Source organism: Varanus komodoensis, unplaced genomic scaffold (genome assembly GCF_004798865.1).
Source record: "Varanus komodoensis strain SLA01 unplaced genomic scaffold, ASM479886v1 scaffold1, whole genome shotgun sequence".
Classification (NCBI taxonomy): domain Eukaryota; kingdom Metazoa; phylum Chordata; class Lepidosauria; order Squamata; family Varanidae; genus Varanus; species Varanus komodoensis.
In genome coordinates this window covers 61,983,567-62,002,264 of record NW_025335268.1, presented here as the reverse complement: position 1 = coordinate 62,002,264, position 18,698 = coordinate 61,983,567, and the positions used below count along the sequence as shown (strand labels likewise).

At 40.1% G+C, this 18,698-nt stretch overlaps 1 protein-coding gene across 2 annotated transcripts in view; it reads right to left on the bottom strand.

The window, feature by feature from the left end:
- ASCC3 (activating signal cointegrator 1 complex subunit 3) overlaps positions 1-18,698 on the bottom strand; it is a 258,311-nt gene that overhangs the window by 14,833 nt on the left and 224,780 nt on the right. For both annotated transcript variants that reach the window (XM_044427352.1, XM_044427362.1), the window contains exon 37: positions 15,857-16,081. In XM_044427352.1, the coding sequence (XP_044283287.1) occupies positions 15,857-16,081 (225 nt within the window). The remainder of the gene's footprint in view (positions 1-15,856; positions 16,082-18,698) is intronic.

Below are 18,698 nucleotides of genomic sequence, written 5' to 3'. Positions count from 1 at the left end.
GGAAGGGAAGGGAAGGGAAGGGAAGGGAAGGGAAGGGAAGTTCTCCAAAACAACCAGAAACTGAACTACAAAAAATGCCAACGAAAGAACGACATGCCAAAATCAGCACAGCGTGGCTCCCAGCTGGCTCCCACCCAGTCATCTCTCCCCTCCAGCTGCACTGGCAACCCCCCCACCCCCATGAATGGAACACCGACCGAGAAAGAGGTGGTGGAGCACAGCCAGCCCTTGTGCCGGCTGGTGGAGAGTGGGGATGTGCCCCCCTCCCCCATGGACTGGCAGGAGATCTCCTGTGGACCGGCACCTAAAAACCACTGCTTGAGATGATTACTGGTGGCATAGCAAGTTATGATTTTTTGGTTCCAGTTCCTCTGGATAAGCATGACTAAGGCCAAAGGATATGTTTGTCTCCAATGCTATGTGGTCACACTTCAACATTCACACGTATAACTCTAGCAATGGCTGTAAAGAAAACAAACCTAAATGGCTAAATATTACAGCTGAATCCAAATGATCATACATATAATTCAAAATGGGTTTCTTGTACAAGTATGTGAAGCTGGCAGCCATTACTCCCTTATCACCTCCAAGGTAACCACGATGAAGAGAATAGGACTCATCCTTCCAGGCTGAGGTCCTGAGTACATGTATCTTTGCATTTGTATCATTATCATTTTTATCTTACACTATCATCTTTACACTGTCAATGGAAAAATAGGGAAAACAAACTTCCAAGGCCAGATCCTTTCAATCAGGGGCATTTTTGTAGGCTGGCACAGTATGAGGAATGAAGTACTGTAAAAGGTTAGGCAAAGTCCGCCAAATGCAGTAACTTTATATGATGGCTGAAGTGTTTTAGATTTTGAACAGGAAAATAGTCTGTTTCTTCATCCTTATGTATCTTGTGGCTAACTCGGGATCTTTCTGTAGTTGTCCATGTCTAACTTAATTCTGCAAGGCACCGCCTCTGCTTTAATTCTGCAAAGCTTTTTCTATCCTGTCCACCAAGACTAGTCATTCAGACCTGCCCATTTTGTTTTTGTTTAAGGTTCAGCTTGAATTTATTTACTAATTCCATTGTATGCCACCCAATAGCTGAAAATAAATAGTTCCCAATAGTTAAATCATAATGTTTAATGTTAAACATTATGATTTAAGTTTACATAAAATCTCAGAAGTTTAGAACTACAATATAAAACTAAAGTAAAATCAAAAAGCATTATCAGTTACATTTAAAAAGTGCAAAAACTGAAGAACTAAAATGTCTGGAGTATAAAAAGGTTTTCAACTGGTGCTAAAAAGAGCACAATATGGGTGTTAGGTGAGTCTCTTTGAGGAGGGCATTCCATAGCCATGGAGCCACAACGGAACAGATGTTACACCATTTCTATACCACTCTTATTACTCTGCCCCACCCCTAGATACAGCCACCTGAAATTTTTGGGACTTCCACAGTTACTCCAGTGACATTTGGAAGTTCTTTCAGGGATAATTCCTTGGCCTAATGACCATTGTTTGTTATGATGAATAGTGTGCATAATGTCCATGCATAATGTATGCCTATGTGAACCTCATGGAATGCTTTACACTGAGGCAAAAAGGTAGGATATAAATACTTGTAATAGTTAAATACAGGGCTTTTTTTTCTCACAGAACGCACTGGAACGGCGTTCTGGCACCATTTTTTTGATGGATTTTTCCAAGTGATTGTGAATCGCCCTGTTGTGCATAGCAGATCATTAACATAGTGCCTGCGGGCTGCTTGTGTGTCGGTGCTGATTGTGAGGGTGGTGCTCGGCTTGGGGCACTGCTCAGCTTGGGATCGGTCGTGTGGTCGAGTGCGGAGTGCTTACTGCTGGCGGCGACCATTGTGTAAAAGTGTGACCCCAAGACGTGAGTTCCGGCACTTTTTTTTTTTTAAAGCACTGGTTAAATATAATATATGTGTTAGCATGAATGATTTCCAACATGATACAACATCATATTTTGGGTATGTATTGGGTAGCATGAATGATTTCCAACATGATACAACATCATATTTTGGGTATATTGGATAAGCTAACTGAAGAATATAAGGATACTGAAACAGGTATGGATGGATGGGGTTTTTTCTATAGAAAAGCATTAAAACCACATATTTTGGGGGGGACTGCTATTTCTGTCACCTTTGCTTTTTCCTCACATATGTATTTTCTTTCTTAAATGTCAATGTTTTTTCATTCTATTTAGGAAACCATCTTTCTATTCTGGAACTTTCTTACCAAAACTTGAATGGAACAAAATTCTCAGCCACCTTATTCAGCAACAGCCAAGGTCTGAATTGAACTTTACAGGAAATGTTCAATGCCAATCTAAACAAGGTAGTTTAAAATGATTTAAAAGCATTGATGACATTATTATATCAGAGAAGGCATTAGACATTGGGAACACTGAAAATGAAAGCTTTTATTTCCGACTGTAAGCAACTCTAGGGTATTGGTTTTAATATTATATTTTATGCATTTTGATGCTAGAATGTATACTTCAGACTTTTACAGCTCAGAAGAATGCTAAGCTGTCTATATTAGCCTGTACATTTAATCAAATGTTTTACAGACAAACAAAAGGCAGCATTTACTTAAGGCAAGCTAAACAGTGGAATCTTCTTTAAACAAAGGAGTTGTTTACACATGCAGCACTATTTCAATTAAATGACACTGATCCTGGAGAAAAGTTGAGCTTAAAAGGTACACAAAGCTGATTTCGGCTGTGAGGGAGAGATGTAGCTTAAAATGGTAGCTTATGCTTCCATTTCAACAGGTTTTGTTTCGACCAATTAAAAACTAAAGACTGATGTTGCAAACTATTTAAAAGTTGAATGTGTTTGACTTCTTGTGGGAAGATGACAGTGACAATGACAATGGTCTAATATTATGGGGGTAGTGGTGGTTGGGAGAACATTGCTGTTACCCTATCACCACCAGCACACAACAATTTGGTTTTTGAAAGGAGGCAAGGGAACCTGGCTCGGTAGCTAATGTCAAGTATTTTGTTTGAGTGAATTCCACACGCACGTGTAATATATTTGTGCATAGCCACTTCTGAATGCTGCTTGGGAAAGGCAATTGGTAAGCATTCATTTACAAAAAGCTGACTCAGTGATGCTTCCCAATCTCTGCATTGATCCCACACAGCCTTTAAATTGAACTAATTCAGACACTTCTTTGTTACATTCCAAACAAGGCATCAGATTTCTTTGATTCAGAAAGTATCAAAAGTGGCCCACATTGTAGTAACCACTACAAGGCCAAGGCGGATGCACATTCTGCCTATTTAGCTTTTCTTTCTGAGCTTGGGGTGTCCTGGGAGGAAGAGAATACACACACACACACTTTTTCCAGGGACACTTTCAGTTGTGCCATATCTATATATATACAGATATGTACTTAGCTTAAGTGTTAGGGTCTTCTAGGATGTACAATATCTATCTGATCTCCTTTGGGAAGCAAAAACAATCAAAACAAAATGTATTTTTTTACTCTAGGCACACTTGCAGTTTTCAGTGTATTTTCCTTCTTTTTCTAGGGTTTGAGAAATACTTTTTTTTCTCTTTTCTTTCAATCTTACGGTCTTTGTTACCTAAACAGTTAATAATTACTCTACCTAGTCCATGCTTAAATTTATGCACAGAGGCAGTCAGTAGGTAAAGAGAAGAGGATGTGGGCCGAACAATGCACTACACTGCTGCTTTTGTATTAGCTCTTTTTGTTACTGCAGCACATCTAATGACAAAGGAGAAGGGACTTCAGCAAGCAAATCTGCAATCTGTCAGCTACTGAAGTTTGTCCTAGGATCTTCTGCCACACAGAGAGATTTGCAGAAACTGACAGCAGTTTATTCATATCCAATAAGGAATAACAAAAGCCGTAGTGTGTGTTCCACATGGTGGCCTAAGAGCCCACAAGACAAATCCTTCTCCCCGGCCCCTTTATTTTGTGCTCTCTTGCCCATAATATTTATGCATTGCATCTCTATCCTGGTGTGAAATCCTGGACAGGGACATTGTGAAGAAATCAGAACCGTAGCAAAACTGGCTTCTTCCATTTGCTGCTTGGAAATCTAATCACATTTTCATTTGTTAACTAAGTGCGAAATGTTCAAAAGCTTGACACATCAGTGGAAATTAAAATTCCTGCAAATACTCAGTGTAGCAAATTGAGTCATTCTGCTTACTCTTGCCAGGTCAGACACATGTATACTGGAGTAACAGACAACTCTCTAACAGATTTGCACTATTCTGGAAGAACTGGTACTGCGTATGCAGTCATTGCCATAAAAGGGTTAACTGATATTAGCTTTAAAATATCTTACCCGTTATCTCTCCCTTGGGTAAAGCTTCTGCCTTCCTTAAACTAGTGCTGCTCAGAAAAGGAACCAATAAAGAACATTTCCTACTGGCATCGCTACTAATAGTACTACTAATTTTTAATATCTGACACCAAGATGGATAGAATCTGGAGGGAAGAATGAGGTTGAACCAAACCTTCTACGTAAGTATAAAGCCAAAAAAAATCCTGAATGCTGAAACTTGCCACCTGAGGCAGCTTGCTTCCTTTGCCTCATGGTGCTTCCAGCTCTGGGGCAGGCATCATGTTTCAAATCGCACTAGTGGAACTCTGCCAAATCTTGTTATGTGCTTAAGCATGTGGGTGTGGAAGTGCTTGTGTGCTCTTTCTGCTTGAACAACCACACTTGCCCAAATGTAACTGTTGTTGGAGTCTCCTGTTGCACATAGCTCAGAACTCAGTTTCTGCTACTATAAGTTTATTGGTGCGAGTGCAATGACACAGTTGGATACAGCCCAGAATATTTACTTGGCACAAAGTAGATGGAATACTTCAAAAGGCTATTCTTGGCATTGTCTTTCCTTTTAGATTCTGTTACTTTCAGGAAAGATTTATCAGAAACAGAGTAATTTAAATATAGAATTTTAACAAGGACTCATTTCATGTTTTTATTAAAACCTTTAAGCACTTTTTTCTGTAAAAAGGTTATAAGAATTTAATAAAATTAAATTTAACAGCATCTCCTTTTGCACATTTATTTTGAAGTAACTTCAATAGATGATATAGTAAATATCTGTGATATCAATAGTGGGGTGTCCACATTCTTACTCATTGTGGTTTTCAATAAGCTGGACAACAGTGAATTATATACTGCTTTTTACAAGATAATCTTTCACAGGTTCCATTTATGATAGCCAGTACAGTTTAATTAAGAAAACAGGCAAATAGAATTTACTGTACATACTGTCATATTTTGCAAATATTCATTTACTTCATCACAGCATGATTCAAAAGTATAACTGCTTTATTAAACAAACATATCAACTGTAGCCAGTGAATTAAACTAATATTTGAGTGAAAAAGCTCATAAATATATAATGCTAGGATTTGTTGTTCCAAATAATACGTCAATACACATTGATCCATCAGTTACTTCTGGGCATGAGAAGAAGGAGCCACACAAAACTGACCCTTCTAATTGAGTGAAGAAGCCCCACATACATTGGACTGACTACAGTAATACATAGTTTATTTGCAATTTGCCCATGAAGGGTGGAAATGAAGTGCTGTGTTCCAGCAATCTGAGGGTAGAATACAGCCAGTTCTAATCTATTTTCATGACCATAACCAATGTTGCCAGTACAAGGACAATTTACAACCATTTTCTCCAGTGAAATCAGTACTCTTCGGTGGGCTAATATCAATTTTCTCATAATAGTCAATATTTTGTAAATAATTAATAATTTAAAGTGCATTTTCAAGAATTCTTTTCGACAGCAACAGTTGTTCACAATAACTTTCTCCTGAACTTTCAGCCTCATAAGGTTAGCATTCAGGAAGCTCAGCTGCTATCTAACAAACTTAATTAATCAAAAAGTCATTTCCGAGCAGTAACTATGAGTAAAAGTGCTTCAAGTGTGCTAGCAAGCCTACAAGTTAATCAAAATGCTAATGCAGTACAAATTAAAGTTGTGATTAACATTTCACAGTAGCTGCTTAAGTGAATTGATCACACAAATGGGTTAAGCATTAGTCATTTCCTCCAGCACCAACAGGGAAAAGGTTTGTCATGAGTTGGTTTGTGGGGGGGGGGGGGGCGGAATGTGAACTGTACATAAGGAGAACCATATCATCAAACTGTCACAAAATATAATAGGATGCAACAGCTACCTGGGGTGTTCAAAACAATCATATACAAATAAGCTTTCTGAATAAATTTCTCTCTGAAGCTAGATGGAAAGTAACTCCATACAGGCAAAGAGAATCTACAAGGTTTTTTGTTTGTTTGTTTGTTTTAAACACTTGTATATATTAGCTAGGCATCAGATACTCATGTGAGAAATACTCATGTTTGGCCACTATATTAGGGTCACTTTTGTTGTTGCTGAAAAGCAAAAAGGTAAAGGTTCCCCCTTCACATGTGTGCTAGTTGTGACTGACTTTAAGAGCAGGACTCATCTCCATTTCCATTATATTTATTTAAAATATTTATATGCCGTCCTAATCGCAAAAAAGCCTCAGGACGGCTTAAAATGTAATAGCATAAATAACATAAATAAAATTCCCAACCCACACTAGCTGCAATTAAAAACATAGAAAAACAATATTAAAACTTATTAAAATACCACTGGAATAAAAAAGTCTTAACCTGGCACCGAAAAACAAATGATAGCGCCAGGTGGACCTCTCTGGGGAGCGCATTCCATAGATGGGGCGCCAGCACAGAGAAAGCCCTCCTCCAGGTACTTTACCTCCTAATATCTTTCATGGAGGGTTCCCGGAGGAGGGCCTCTGCTGCCAATCTCAAGGGGCAGGAGGGCAAATATGGAAGAAGGCGTTCCTTCAGGTATCCAGGTCCCAAGCCATTTAGGGCTTTATAGGTAATAACCAGCACCTTGAATTGAGCCCAGACTTTGATGGGAAGCCAGTGAAGCTGGTAGAGGACCGGGGTTATGTGAGAATAACCTTGTCTGGAGATGCTTCTGTGGTCATGTGAAGCCAGTGAAGCTGGTAGAGGTCTGGGGTTATGTGAGAATAGCCCTGTCTGGAGATGCTTCTGCGGTCATGTGGCTGGCATGACTACATGCTTTCATGCATGGAATGCTGTTACTTTCCCACTGAAGTGATGCCTATTTATCTACTTGCATTTGTATGCTTTCAAGCTGCTAGGTTGACAGAAGCTGGGGCAAGTAATGGGACTTCATTATGTGGCACTAGGGATTCAAACTGCCAACCTTCTGCTCAACAAGCTCAGCATCTTACCTACTAAGCCACTGTGCCCCTCAGTTGAAGATTAGGGTATCTGAAAGTATTACCTAGCAGGGAATTGTTTGAATACATGAACTAATGGTTCAAAAAAGGTAGTAGCAAGACACCCAATGCATTTGCTTCAATCCAGAGATGGAATTGCATGGGCCACAAATACGTCTATGTACAGAAAGTGTGAGTTACTGCCTTCTTCCAGTGCCTTCAAGCCCACCTGATGGTCCCTACACCACATCCCATGCTAACTGGGCAGATCCTCCAACCATCAGAAACAGGTTTTTTGAAGAGGAGTCATAGTGGACTGCAGCATATAGGTGGAACAGTGAAAACTTGAAAAGGCAGAAGTACTTGCCATTTGCACAAAGTCACCCCCAGATAAATTTTTAAGTTACAGCAAAATTAAACTAAACCAGAAAAACTGCTCTTTACAGAACACAATCCTTGAACAAATATATAACAGACCAGGTGTCCTGTGCTGATCAGGAATAACCACATCATCCGCCATATTCTTATGAGTGATATGTAAGTTAGGAATAGAGGGCAGGTTTATTGTATCTTCTTCAAAGTGCCCCTCAATGGTCAAGAGCTTTCTTTCCCAAACAAAAAGACGAACAGAGGATAATGCTGACAATGTTTTTTCTCATCTATGCTACTTCTGTCCTTCTTAACTGACAGGAAATACTACTACACATGTAGATGGTGCTATCATTACATGTGATGCTACCAGAATGCTAGGTGAACAGTTAATGTTATACATTTGTCCAGGCATTGTGATGAGAGTGTTTAGCTGTTTCTGGGTCCTGAATGGGTGGTTTTTTTGAAGGATGATGTTCTGATGACATAAAAGGCACCCACAGTGAGGCTGGGTGAGGGAAGAAAACAGAAAGCATCACGTCTTGGTTTAAGTGAAATACAATGTCAGGCAAAAATAACCAGTCAGGTCTGAGGACTACATTATTCTTATGAGAAGGAGAAAATAGATTAGACCCTGATCTGGATCTCCTCTCATGTGCCATGGAATGGTTTGTAACCTGTTCACCACAACAACCCCTTGGATAGGGTTAGGCCTAGAACTTGCATAACTGATACCAATTACCCATTGGATACCCAATGGGCTCCACACACTTAAACCATGCAGGCGGCCAGAAAGACATGGCAGATGTTGGTCCATCAAAGGAGCTTTGGCCCTCTCTTACATGCTAAGCTAACAATCTGGTGTAATTCAAATTGGAAAATGGATGGACAACTCTGGAGCTGGTGGACTGAGAGAGGTACCTTAGCTTTAGATTAGTTAATCGGCAAAAACTGTGAATTTCTTCTCTTTGTGGATTTACTAAGGACTTATCAACTGCCCCAAAGCACACAATGGCTCCCAGTATGTGAAGAAGGCATCCCTGAGAAATTGTGTGTTGTGACTAGCACTGTTGTAGAAGAGGTGGCACTTGAAAGTCAGAATCATGGTAATGAGATACATTTTGGGGTGGCTCCATTTTCAGAATATTGTTTGGATTTGCCCTTGGCTGAAGTTCCCACTTTAGCGAATGTGACTGACAGCCAGATGGATGGTGACTGGTGTGAATGAACCGTGTATGTACCAATTGCAGAGATAGAGAGTGTTTTCCCCTTTGTTTGTTTACACAGAAAACATCAGTGGCAGTGCCTTTCACAATGTGGATGATGTGTTCTGTACTGGCTTGAGTCCCAGAAGAGCTTTTGTGATGGCCAGGAGTTCAAGGGGGCTTGTGTACACACTCTGTGTAACCAGAGTCCCCCGGTTGCTGGGAATGGACAGTGTGCTCCCATGCCTTAGAATGTGCATCTGATGCAAATGATAGAGTTAGCTGTGGGGCCTGGAGTAGTGAGCCCCACAACAGATTCCATTTCATTGTTCTATCTGATCCACTAAATTATCTTTTTCTCATTTGTTTTTGGTCTTGTCACTCAGGCAGGCTAGAAGGAACTGAAAGGGTACCTGGACCATGCACAAAAAAGGTGGGTGGGACAGCTGCATAAAGTTCTATTTAGCTCTAGAATGTTCCAAATGTTGCTCTATGCACATGTACAAACCTCATATGTGTTAGTCACAGACATCAAGAAGAAGAACTTATTCTGAATTTCTGTTTTCTAGCAACTATGGAGGACATTCCTTACTTCAGGATGGTGCCTTCTCCTGGACGGAGCAGGCAAGGTTACTCTCCCCAGTGCTTCTCTGAAAACCCTAAACTGCAACTGTATTTAAAAACAGAAACTCAAAAACTTTAGCCACCTAATGAGAAGAAAGGACTCACTGGAGAAGACCCTGATGATGGGAACAATTGAAGGCAAAAGGAGAAGGAGACAGAAGAGGTTGCGCTGGCTGGATGGAGTCACTGGGGTGGTGGGTGCGAGGTTGGGTGGACTCCAGGGGAAGGTGGAGGACAGGAGAGCCTAGAGCAGTGATGGCGAAACTTTTAGAGACTGAGTGCCCACACTGCAACTCAAAACCCACTTGTTTATCGCAATGTGCCAACACTGCAATAAAACCTGTATACTGAGGTTTTAGTTTAGAAAAAATAACTAAATATGATGCTGCAGATTCAAATATGCCAGGGGGATGGCACAACACTAAAAGAATCTCAGTCTCTTAATTAGAACCTCTTTGCTAAATCTTAGATATTACATTTCAATTTTTCATAAGAAAACTCAAAATTAAAATCTTGTGTTAATAAAAACAAATGTATTAAAACTCACAGCTAGACGAAGCAAACTCTCTCTCTCTCTCTCTCTCTCTCTCCTTGGCAGCATACTGACCAGCCATGTGAAAGCTCAGACGAGCTGCGGCTAATGAGTCGCGCCTAGTGACATCATCGCCTGGCGCCGCTACTCCTTTCCGAGCATATGCATGGCTCCTATGTGCACTGTTATCTGATGCTCAGCTGCTGGGGTGATGCTGGGGCGACTTGGCTCACGGGCCAACAGAGAGGGCTCTGCGTGCCCACTGTGGCACAAATGCCATAGGTTCACCACCACTGGCCTAGAGGAATGTTGTCCATGGGGTTGTGAAGTGTTGGACATGACTTTGCGACTGAACAGCAACAACAATTTAAAAACAAAGAGTGAACAATCTTGCAGAGGCACAGAGAAACACACAGAATAGGGAGCAAACAGGAACATGGCACCACAGAATATGTCTAGGAGGTGCTACCACCTGCCATATGCAGGTGCTGGCAGAAGCTCTTAGTTTTCTGGAGCTCAGGGATTGATATGACTGGCCAGAACTCTAGTCAGTTGATATTACTCAGGAAGCAAATGTTATGAATCCTCTTGTTTATCAACTGTACTCTCCATACAGACTGATCATGCTTCTAAGCATGATCCTTTGCCATTCATTTAGAGTCTAGACTCATTCTATCCCCCAGTCAATCCAGGCAATTCATTTCCTGCCTAACCTTCCCTGGCAGCATTTACTGGTAAGGAGAAGTGCCAGGGTGCTGGTCACAAGTACCTTCTCTAACTTTCAGGGACTAAAACAAGACCGGTTCACCAGATTTTGACACCATCAGTTTTGCTAGAGTCATAGAGTTTGATTTGGCTCTGATAGAACGGGCCAGATGCAAACTCCTGCACCGTCTTCCTTTTGCCAAACATTTGGAATTAAGATGTGTCAATAATCACTCTCAGATGTTCCAACTGTTGGATATGAACTCTTCTCAATATTTGTAACAAAGACTGTGACTCCTCAGACCAGTCACTGATTTTTGATACTGTTAAGACATCTCTGAAAGTACTTCCAGAGTTTTGGAGGCATATATGAACACATTCTTCCAACTGATTGAAGCTATGAATATTGTGGCATTGCACTGTTTCCATCTTGAAATGCTTTTTATTTTTACAGATGCCTATTCAGCCATTTGAGGTCCAGTATAGCTTGTGTCTCTATTTCTTTCTTAAATATATACCTGAACTGACTTGGGATTAAGGGGCAGGTTCTATGGCTCTGATGTTTATCAGATACTGAGTAACTTTGAGAAATTTCAAATATTTTCTTGCTTCTTTGCTTTCGGTACAGAAATTAATTTGCCGCAGGGCACCTAGGAGAATGCCAGGAAACAACCTTGAGAGACAATGGACCTGACCCAATATACTGATGAAATCTGGAACCATTCCTAGGCAAAGTTCAATAATTTTCCAACAACTTGTCTCTCAGTACTGGTATTACACTGCAGGAAGTTTTTGTTTTGTTTTGTTTTGTTTCTGGAAGAATACTGGGTAGTTCTCTTGTCTTTATTCCATTTGGATCAGGATTCTCTGGAATGAAATGGCTCAGCTGTTTTCTTGTTGTAGCAAAGGAACACTGTTGGTCTGGCACACTTTTCTTCTTTACTGTATCTCCAAAGAGCAAAAGACTTAAATGTCAACTGTACTTGGGAATTGGAATCCACATCTAATTGCATAACCATATGTTCCATCTGGCCACTGTGACAGATGCAGGGCAAAAGAGAAGGGAAAATGATTTCCTACTTTGAGAAGCAGCTCACTAGCCCTCTACAGCAGGAAGAGGAGGTAGAAAAGTAGGGAGGGAAGGAAAAAGGAAAGATGAACTGAAGCCAAGGAGAGAAATTTCTGCACTAGAGATTGGACTTTTAGGAGAGCAAAACTGACCCAAGAGCTCTGCTCACTAGACAAGGCCTGTCTGAAGAGCTCATGATGCCTCTTCTGCTAGTTAGATTACCCTGCCTATTCAGTCCAGGAGGCAGTGCCATCCTGCCAAACAGGTGGTGCCAGTTCTTGTGCTGATCCTTGAAGGAGACCATGCCATTAGTCTGTCAGTGTGGTCTGTCCAATCTACTCAAGATATTGCTGGGAAACACACTATGTTAGCTTGTAGAGCTTTACGCAGGAACTATTCACCGCCCTTATGGTTTTCCTCCAAAAAGGGCCATGCCACTTGGACTTGATCAACAACACAAGCAGCACTCAGGAATGTAATTAGCCAAATGGTGCCAAACATACATTGTGGCTTAAACACAGCACTAGCTACCATATAGATATAGTTTTATTTGATACAGTAAACTTCTTGTTTAACTTGTCTTCTGTTGCGGTGAACTCAGGCAGAGATAGCCAAGCACAAAACACATCTGTATCCCACCAGTTAAGAAAGGTACATGTAGGAACAGCTGCATTTCTCTTTTAAAATATATGCAAGTGATGATAAAAGCCTGACTCCTACTTTCGTTTATTATAAGGAGCAACACAACTATTTCTGTCCATGAGTACCCTTCACAACTAGGAGAGTTCTCTTGAAGTGATAAGCTGACCTAACTGTTTTTGTGTGCAAAGTAGGTGATCAGATTTGGGAGGATGAGGATACAAGAGCCATAAAAAGCAAGAGGTTATATAGCGGTGCAAATCACATGGCGAGTGAGTCAAGGGATGAATGTCTCTCTCACTTTAATCTGATTGTAAAATTGGAAACCTGACTCTTCTTGCAATGTACAGGTACCCTACTGAGATGTGCTTAACACATCCATAGGTAAACACTCCTGAAAAGGTTAACACTGAGCACCATGGCAGCCTTACTACTTGGCAATGCTAAAATATTTATCTACACTTTTACTAGAAGTGGAGGCTTGTGGCCAATCGAAATGCAAATCGGGCAACTGTCAGATTATTCCTCAGAAGAAGCGATTGCCCTCTGAATGGGAGACAGAACGTATTACTACTTCAATTACCTATGTCAATTAATACAAATTCAGTAGGCAGTTTCAAACAGAAGAATGAGAACTATTCCTTGAGCTTCCAGTAAGGAAGTATAACAAGGGAAACAAAACCCACAAATTTCACATTTTTAAAAAACAGAAACAGGATGTGATGTTACTTGTGCTATGCTAATAATGTGCTGTTCTAAAGTAACTGGAACTGACATTTCAACATTTTAAAGCTTCTACTGAACTACTGTCATGCAGAGACTCAATAATATCGATCAGAGCCCATGTGTTGTATCCAGTTTCGGTCTAGCTAGGTCCATTCATTTTAATGGATCTACTTTTAAGTAGCATTAGTATGGGATACAATCCCATGTTCTATTTGAACAGCAATATGAAACATAGTTATGCTCAACTCAAATACCATTTGAAAAAGAGTATTTGTATCTATGAAACTGACTGAGAATCCCACTGAGTTGTTGACTAAATACTGTGATGTGCACGGCCATAACAATGAATCATTCACTGGACCAGGAAATAGGGGAGAATAACTGTGATATTGAGGAGGGTAGCTAGCTGGTCCTAATCTAATGCAAGGCGGCTAAGGAAGTCCCTCTTACATCATGGGAATGCAGGTTCTGAGGGAGGAGAAGGGGGAATCAGAGATCCAAAAGCTGGGCTTACTGAGAGACGTAATTACAGGTAAGCAAGTGCTCACTGGCACCACACTGGAGAATCCCCATATGTAGTCTAAGTCAATAGAAGACAACAAAGCATATGTTAAAATGCATACAAACACATAAAAGATGTAGGATTTACAGGATAGGTGGGAATCCTGTGACCTTCCAGATGTTGTTGGCCTGTAACTTTGATCATCCCTTACCATCAGCTATGCTGACTAGGGCTTATGAACGCTGCAATCCAACAAGTTCTTAAGGGTCACAGGTTGCTTTCTGAGATGTTTGTGTAAGAGTTATCGACTGAATGTACATGATCAGTATTCTCTGCTTGGGTCTGGTTTACAGATACAGCAGAATTACATATTAGAGGAGACTGCACTGCATCTGACTGCAGGCAGGGGATGCCATTTTGAATGCTCCTCTTGTTATATAAACCCTCTACATGTTGTAAAACCAAACTTGCTGAATTATTTTAATACTGCCTCATGTCTTATTCTAAAAGTTCTACTAGAATGTTATATCAGCCTTTCACAACAAGAGGCCCTCCAGGTGTTTTAGACAACAATTCCCAGCAGCCTTGATTGGCCATTGGTCACAGTAGCTGGAACTAATGGGAATTAAAGTCCAAAACATCTGGAAGGTACCGTGTTGTGCAAGGTAATATTTTGCTATAATGTCATATTAAGTTTTGGGTCATATTGCTGTTATCAATCTTAACCTGACACTGTCCAGAAATACAGCTTATAGTATTTGAAATGAACTAAACCACACAAGCAAAAAGAGATCTAGCCCTTTTTAATACATGTGGAAAACTTCAAAAATGTAATTTCCCTACTAGCAGTCTGAAACAGACTGAATTTTAAAAAGTTTAACAGTACCATTCTATGAATACTAGTATTTTAAAGTTATTTTGATTTGCAAGTCACCTTGAGATTTGTTAAAACAAACAGCATATAAATGTAATCAATAACTAAACTGCCCATTCTACCACTTTGTGACTTTTCCACTTCAATCTACTACATGTACAGGCCAGCCCCAGCGTAATATTTAAGCATAACATTACTTTATTCCTATTAATTATTGTGTTTCTTTGCATGCATTACAGTTCATATAACACAAAACCTAACAAAAGGAGCCATTTAATGTGATCATCCACACTACTGAAGCAGTGGTGGGGGATTTCGGAAAAGCCTATTTATATGAATTATTGCCTTGTTTGATATTATCTTTTCAATTTAGATTATTTAAGGACTGTGCAATATAAACTAAGATTCTTAATAAAAATAAGAATCTGTCTGATCTAAAGTCCTATATTCAAATAATTAAATTATAAACGGCGACCAGGATCTAGCAGATTGAGACAGATACATAACTTTGTCAATCCTCAATATTTACATTCAGTAACCATTTTCATGTTAGTGGAGTACAATCTTTGACTGTGAAACTGCTTTAAACAGATGTGTGAATCTTTTGAGTGTTTACATGTTTGCATGTGTGTGTCTGTGTGCGTGTGCACATGTGTACATGCAATATACATTTCAAAACGTCCAATCCTAGTTCAATCCACATCTTTTTTGGGATTGACAGGAATAGCTATGATACTTTATCAGTTGATCTAGAGATGAACTGGCAATACAATACTATGATCTCTTGCTTATTAAGGATTTTTGAATTCCAAACAGAACTGACGACAGATAAAGCTATACTTTTCATCATTTTTTCTGCTTAAACATTTCATTTTCAAGCCATCCTAGGGTTCAGACAAATCAACTGCAATTCAAACAACTAAGTCTACACTTTATGAAATGAACTGAAAATTTCTCAAAACAGAATATTACACGTTGTCATGGTCATCTATGGATGTTTTTACATTTTTAAATCTCTGCACTGATCAATGTATCAGCCATTCTATAATAAATAACTAATAATAACTAATAACAATAGCCATAATAATACTGGATGATTCCTCTGCTATATAGGTCCTGTAGAATGGAAGCATCAATGTCTACCTACCCCAAAGCCTTGGTGTGAAGATACCGGAGATGGTCACTGCAAAGCATTATGGATACAAAACATCTAGATTGCTATGCTATTATAAACTCCATGAACAATTCAGATGTCCAAATTATGAGAGTTATCAATACCAAAACAGGTAACTGATTGTAAAAGAACATAACTGTACCTGGCATATTCTAATGGACTGGTCCAGCACTGTCTTGGTATCAGTGACATAATCTGGGCATGGTAATGTAGCATGTTCAAAATGGGCTTGTATCAGAAGATGGGTTTTTGTGTGTGAACTGTCCAAGGAATGTGGATTGACTTCAATGGGGACATGTCTGGCTAGTTCACTGTTCATTTGATCTTCATTGTGCCGCACTGGGAGGTCCGCATACTCTTCAGCATCCTTAATAATAATAAACAAAAGAGAGAAAATTTTAGTACAGGAAGCGAAACAGCTAAGATAAGAGAAATGTGAAGTGTTGGCCTCCCCCACCTCAAAACAGCCACTTATAAACTGGACATCAGGTCTGAGGGAACCTCTGGAGTGGCATCTAATGTTCTGCAAGAGACTGCAGCTGAAAGTAAAAACTGCATGTGTTCTAAAGCTATTCTGCCTAACATGTGGGACAGAGGAGCACTCAGCTGGTCATCTTCCCTACAAGTGCAGCTGCACTCATGGAAGACAGGATTGTGCTTCTAGTATTTTAAGACTTGCATTTGCTATCAAATAAAGCAGTTTCTTTCTATTGACATGTTAGTGTGAAACTGGTAATGCAAGAATTTCAAGCGAAATAGCCTCTCAATTGAGAATTTGGCCAAACTGAAGTTAATACCATCAGGGTTTATATTCTTTGTTGAACTGTAGCTAAGCAGCACAGTACTGCTCTATTTCCCTAAATCCATAAGGATTAAATGTTCACACAGATAAGTTTTTCCATGTCTTTTTCCCAAGCAGGAGCTCTAAAGAAGAGGCAATGCAACTTTGGTGACTTTGTTGAAAAGTGGAGTTTGTTTTTTACTTATATTCACTCTGTTAAAATAGAAATAAAATCTATTTATCTTTTAAACATGTCCTGGTCTTTGAGCAGATTCCTCCCACCTTTAAAAATAAGACTTACTGAGACAACTGCTAACTAATCCTTGATGTCTCTGCCAGAGCTCTTGTGAAAGCTGTGGTCATTTATTTTCTGAACCTAAAGGTCACCACCATTTTAAGTCCTATAGAACTCTGCATGTTTGCCCCACTCTTATTTAACTTACATCCTTTTAAAGATAGTTTGAGAAATATTTACTAAGGAGATTTTTTTTCTTCTACCCAAGACTTCTGGTAGCTACAACCAGTAGACAGACTGGGGCTTGAGGCTGAAAACAGGGTGGCTCAGCTGAATGGCTGCTGCATAACTGATATTTCTAGAAAAAGAAAGCAGCCATATCCCCCCCCTCTCTTTCCTCCCCGCTCCCTGCAAACACAACCTGTTTTATTTACTTCCAAAACACTCCTCTTGTTTCAAACAACCTGCCTACTTCATTTCCTGTGTGTGACGGATGACTGTAAGTGAAGTTCATTTTCTTATCTGCATCATGTAAGTAATTAAAGGAAATTGAGAATGGGCACTGGAGCTTTTATGCATCTGGGAATGAAGCTGAATGGAGGGCACCAAGGTCAGCAGAGTCCATTATATTTTTATGTGAGAGGCCGGTCTGTCTGCCCTGTCCCTGTTTGTTTAGTGTAGGCAGGACGGACTACTAACTGCAAATCTGTGCTTCTGATTTGCCCAGCTGTCCTTGAATAAAGACATCTTCCATTGCAAATGTTAAATGACAGTGATTGACAACCCGGTGATGAACTCTGCTTGTAACCCCTTGCTACTGTTTTCAGATTGCACAAAGACAGACGGAATAAAGAAACATCCTTCATAATCAAATCAAATAGGCCCTGCTGTTCTCTCAATATTTCCCATTTTTGTTTCCCTTTTCAGTACAGCCTTCACTATGAACAAACGCTGAAGATGCCATAATGCCAATCAATGTACAGAAATATTCTGCAGTGCAATTTTTTCCCCGACTGCATTTATTTCCAGATGAAGTGAAAGCAGCACTTTCAAAAACTGTAGCATTAACTTTACAATTTGGGGGAAGCTATCAGTAGGACAGACCCTGTTTTCTCTGATGTTGCTTTCTGCTCAGTATATTACAGTATCAGTAAAAATGAACATTAGTTTGAAAGTCTGACAATAACAAAATTTTAATTTTCTGAAACACACAGAATGAAGCCGAGCCACTCATTTGGAAGTTTTGTGATAACTCCTCTTGGAATAATATGCAAGTTGCCTGTAGTTTTATCTTTTGGCCAAAAGCTGAGAAAGCAAAGAGCTCCTATACTATCCTTGGCTGTCCTGTTCATATTCTCCTTTGATCCTCACCACCTTTCCTCCTGCTTTTTGACCTGCTGAACAGAGCCGTATCACAGGGCCGTTAATCACACAGCAATCCCAATAACAGACCATATAAAATGATAGCCACCTGTAGCACCCAGGGCCCACAATCCATTATCGCCACTGCACAGATTTCCAAAGGGCTGCAGGACTGAAGCCAACACTTGGCAACACTGAGGTAACATCACGGGGATGAAAAGAAGAGGCGAGTGCTTCTCCACATTTTAAAGTCACCATCATGCATGACTGGCTGTGCCACACTCCCTTCGTACTGTAGAGCTGCCTGGCTGGCAGGCAGCTGGTGTTGGGTTGGAAGTGCTCTGCAGTTGACAGCAGTCGTCAGATGTGTTTATCCAAACATTTTCAGGTTCATCCAAAAGCAGCTCAGGAGTGCATGCGCTGATGGCTAGGCAACCCCAAAATGCTTTACTTCTCCATGTATGGAACTAAATTAGCCCAGTTGGCTCAATGCAGGGAATGAAAGTCACAAACTGCACCACAGACTGAAAGGATGTGGTAAGGAAGACAGACTGAACCTAACTTTGGACAGGAAGAGAGAATAAGATTTTGCCTCAAGCATTCTAA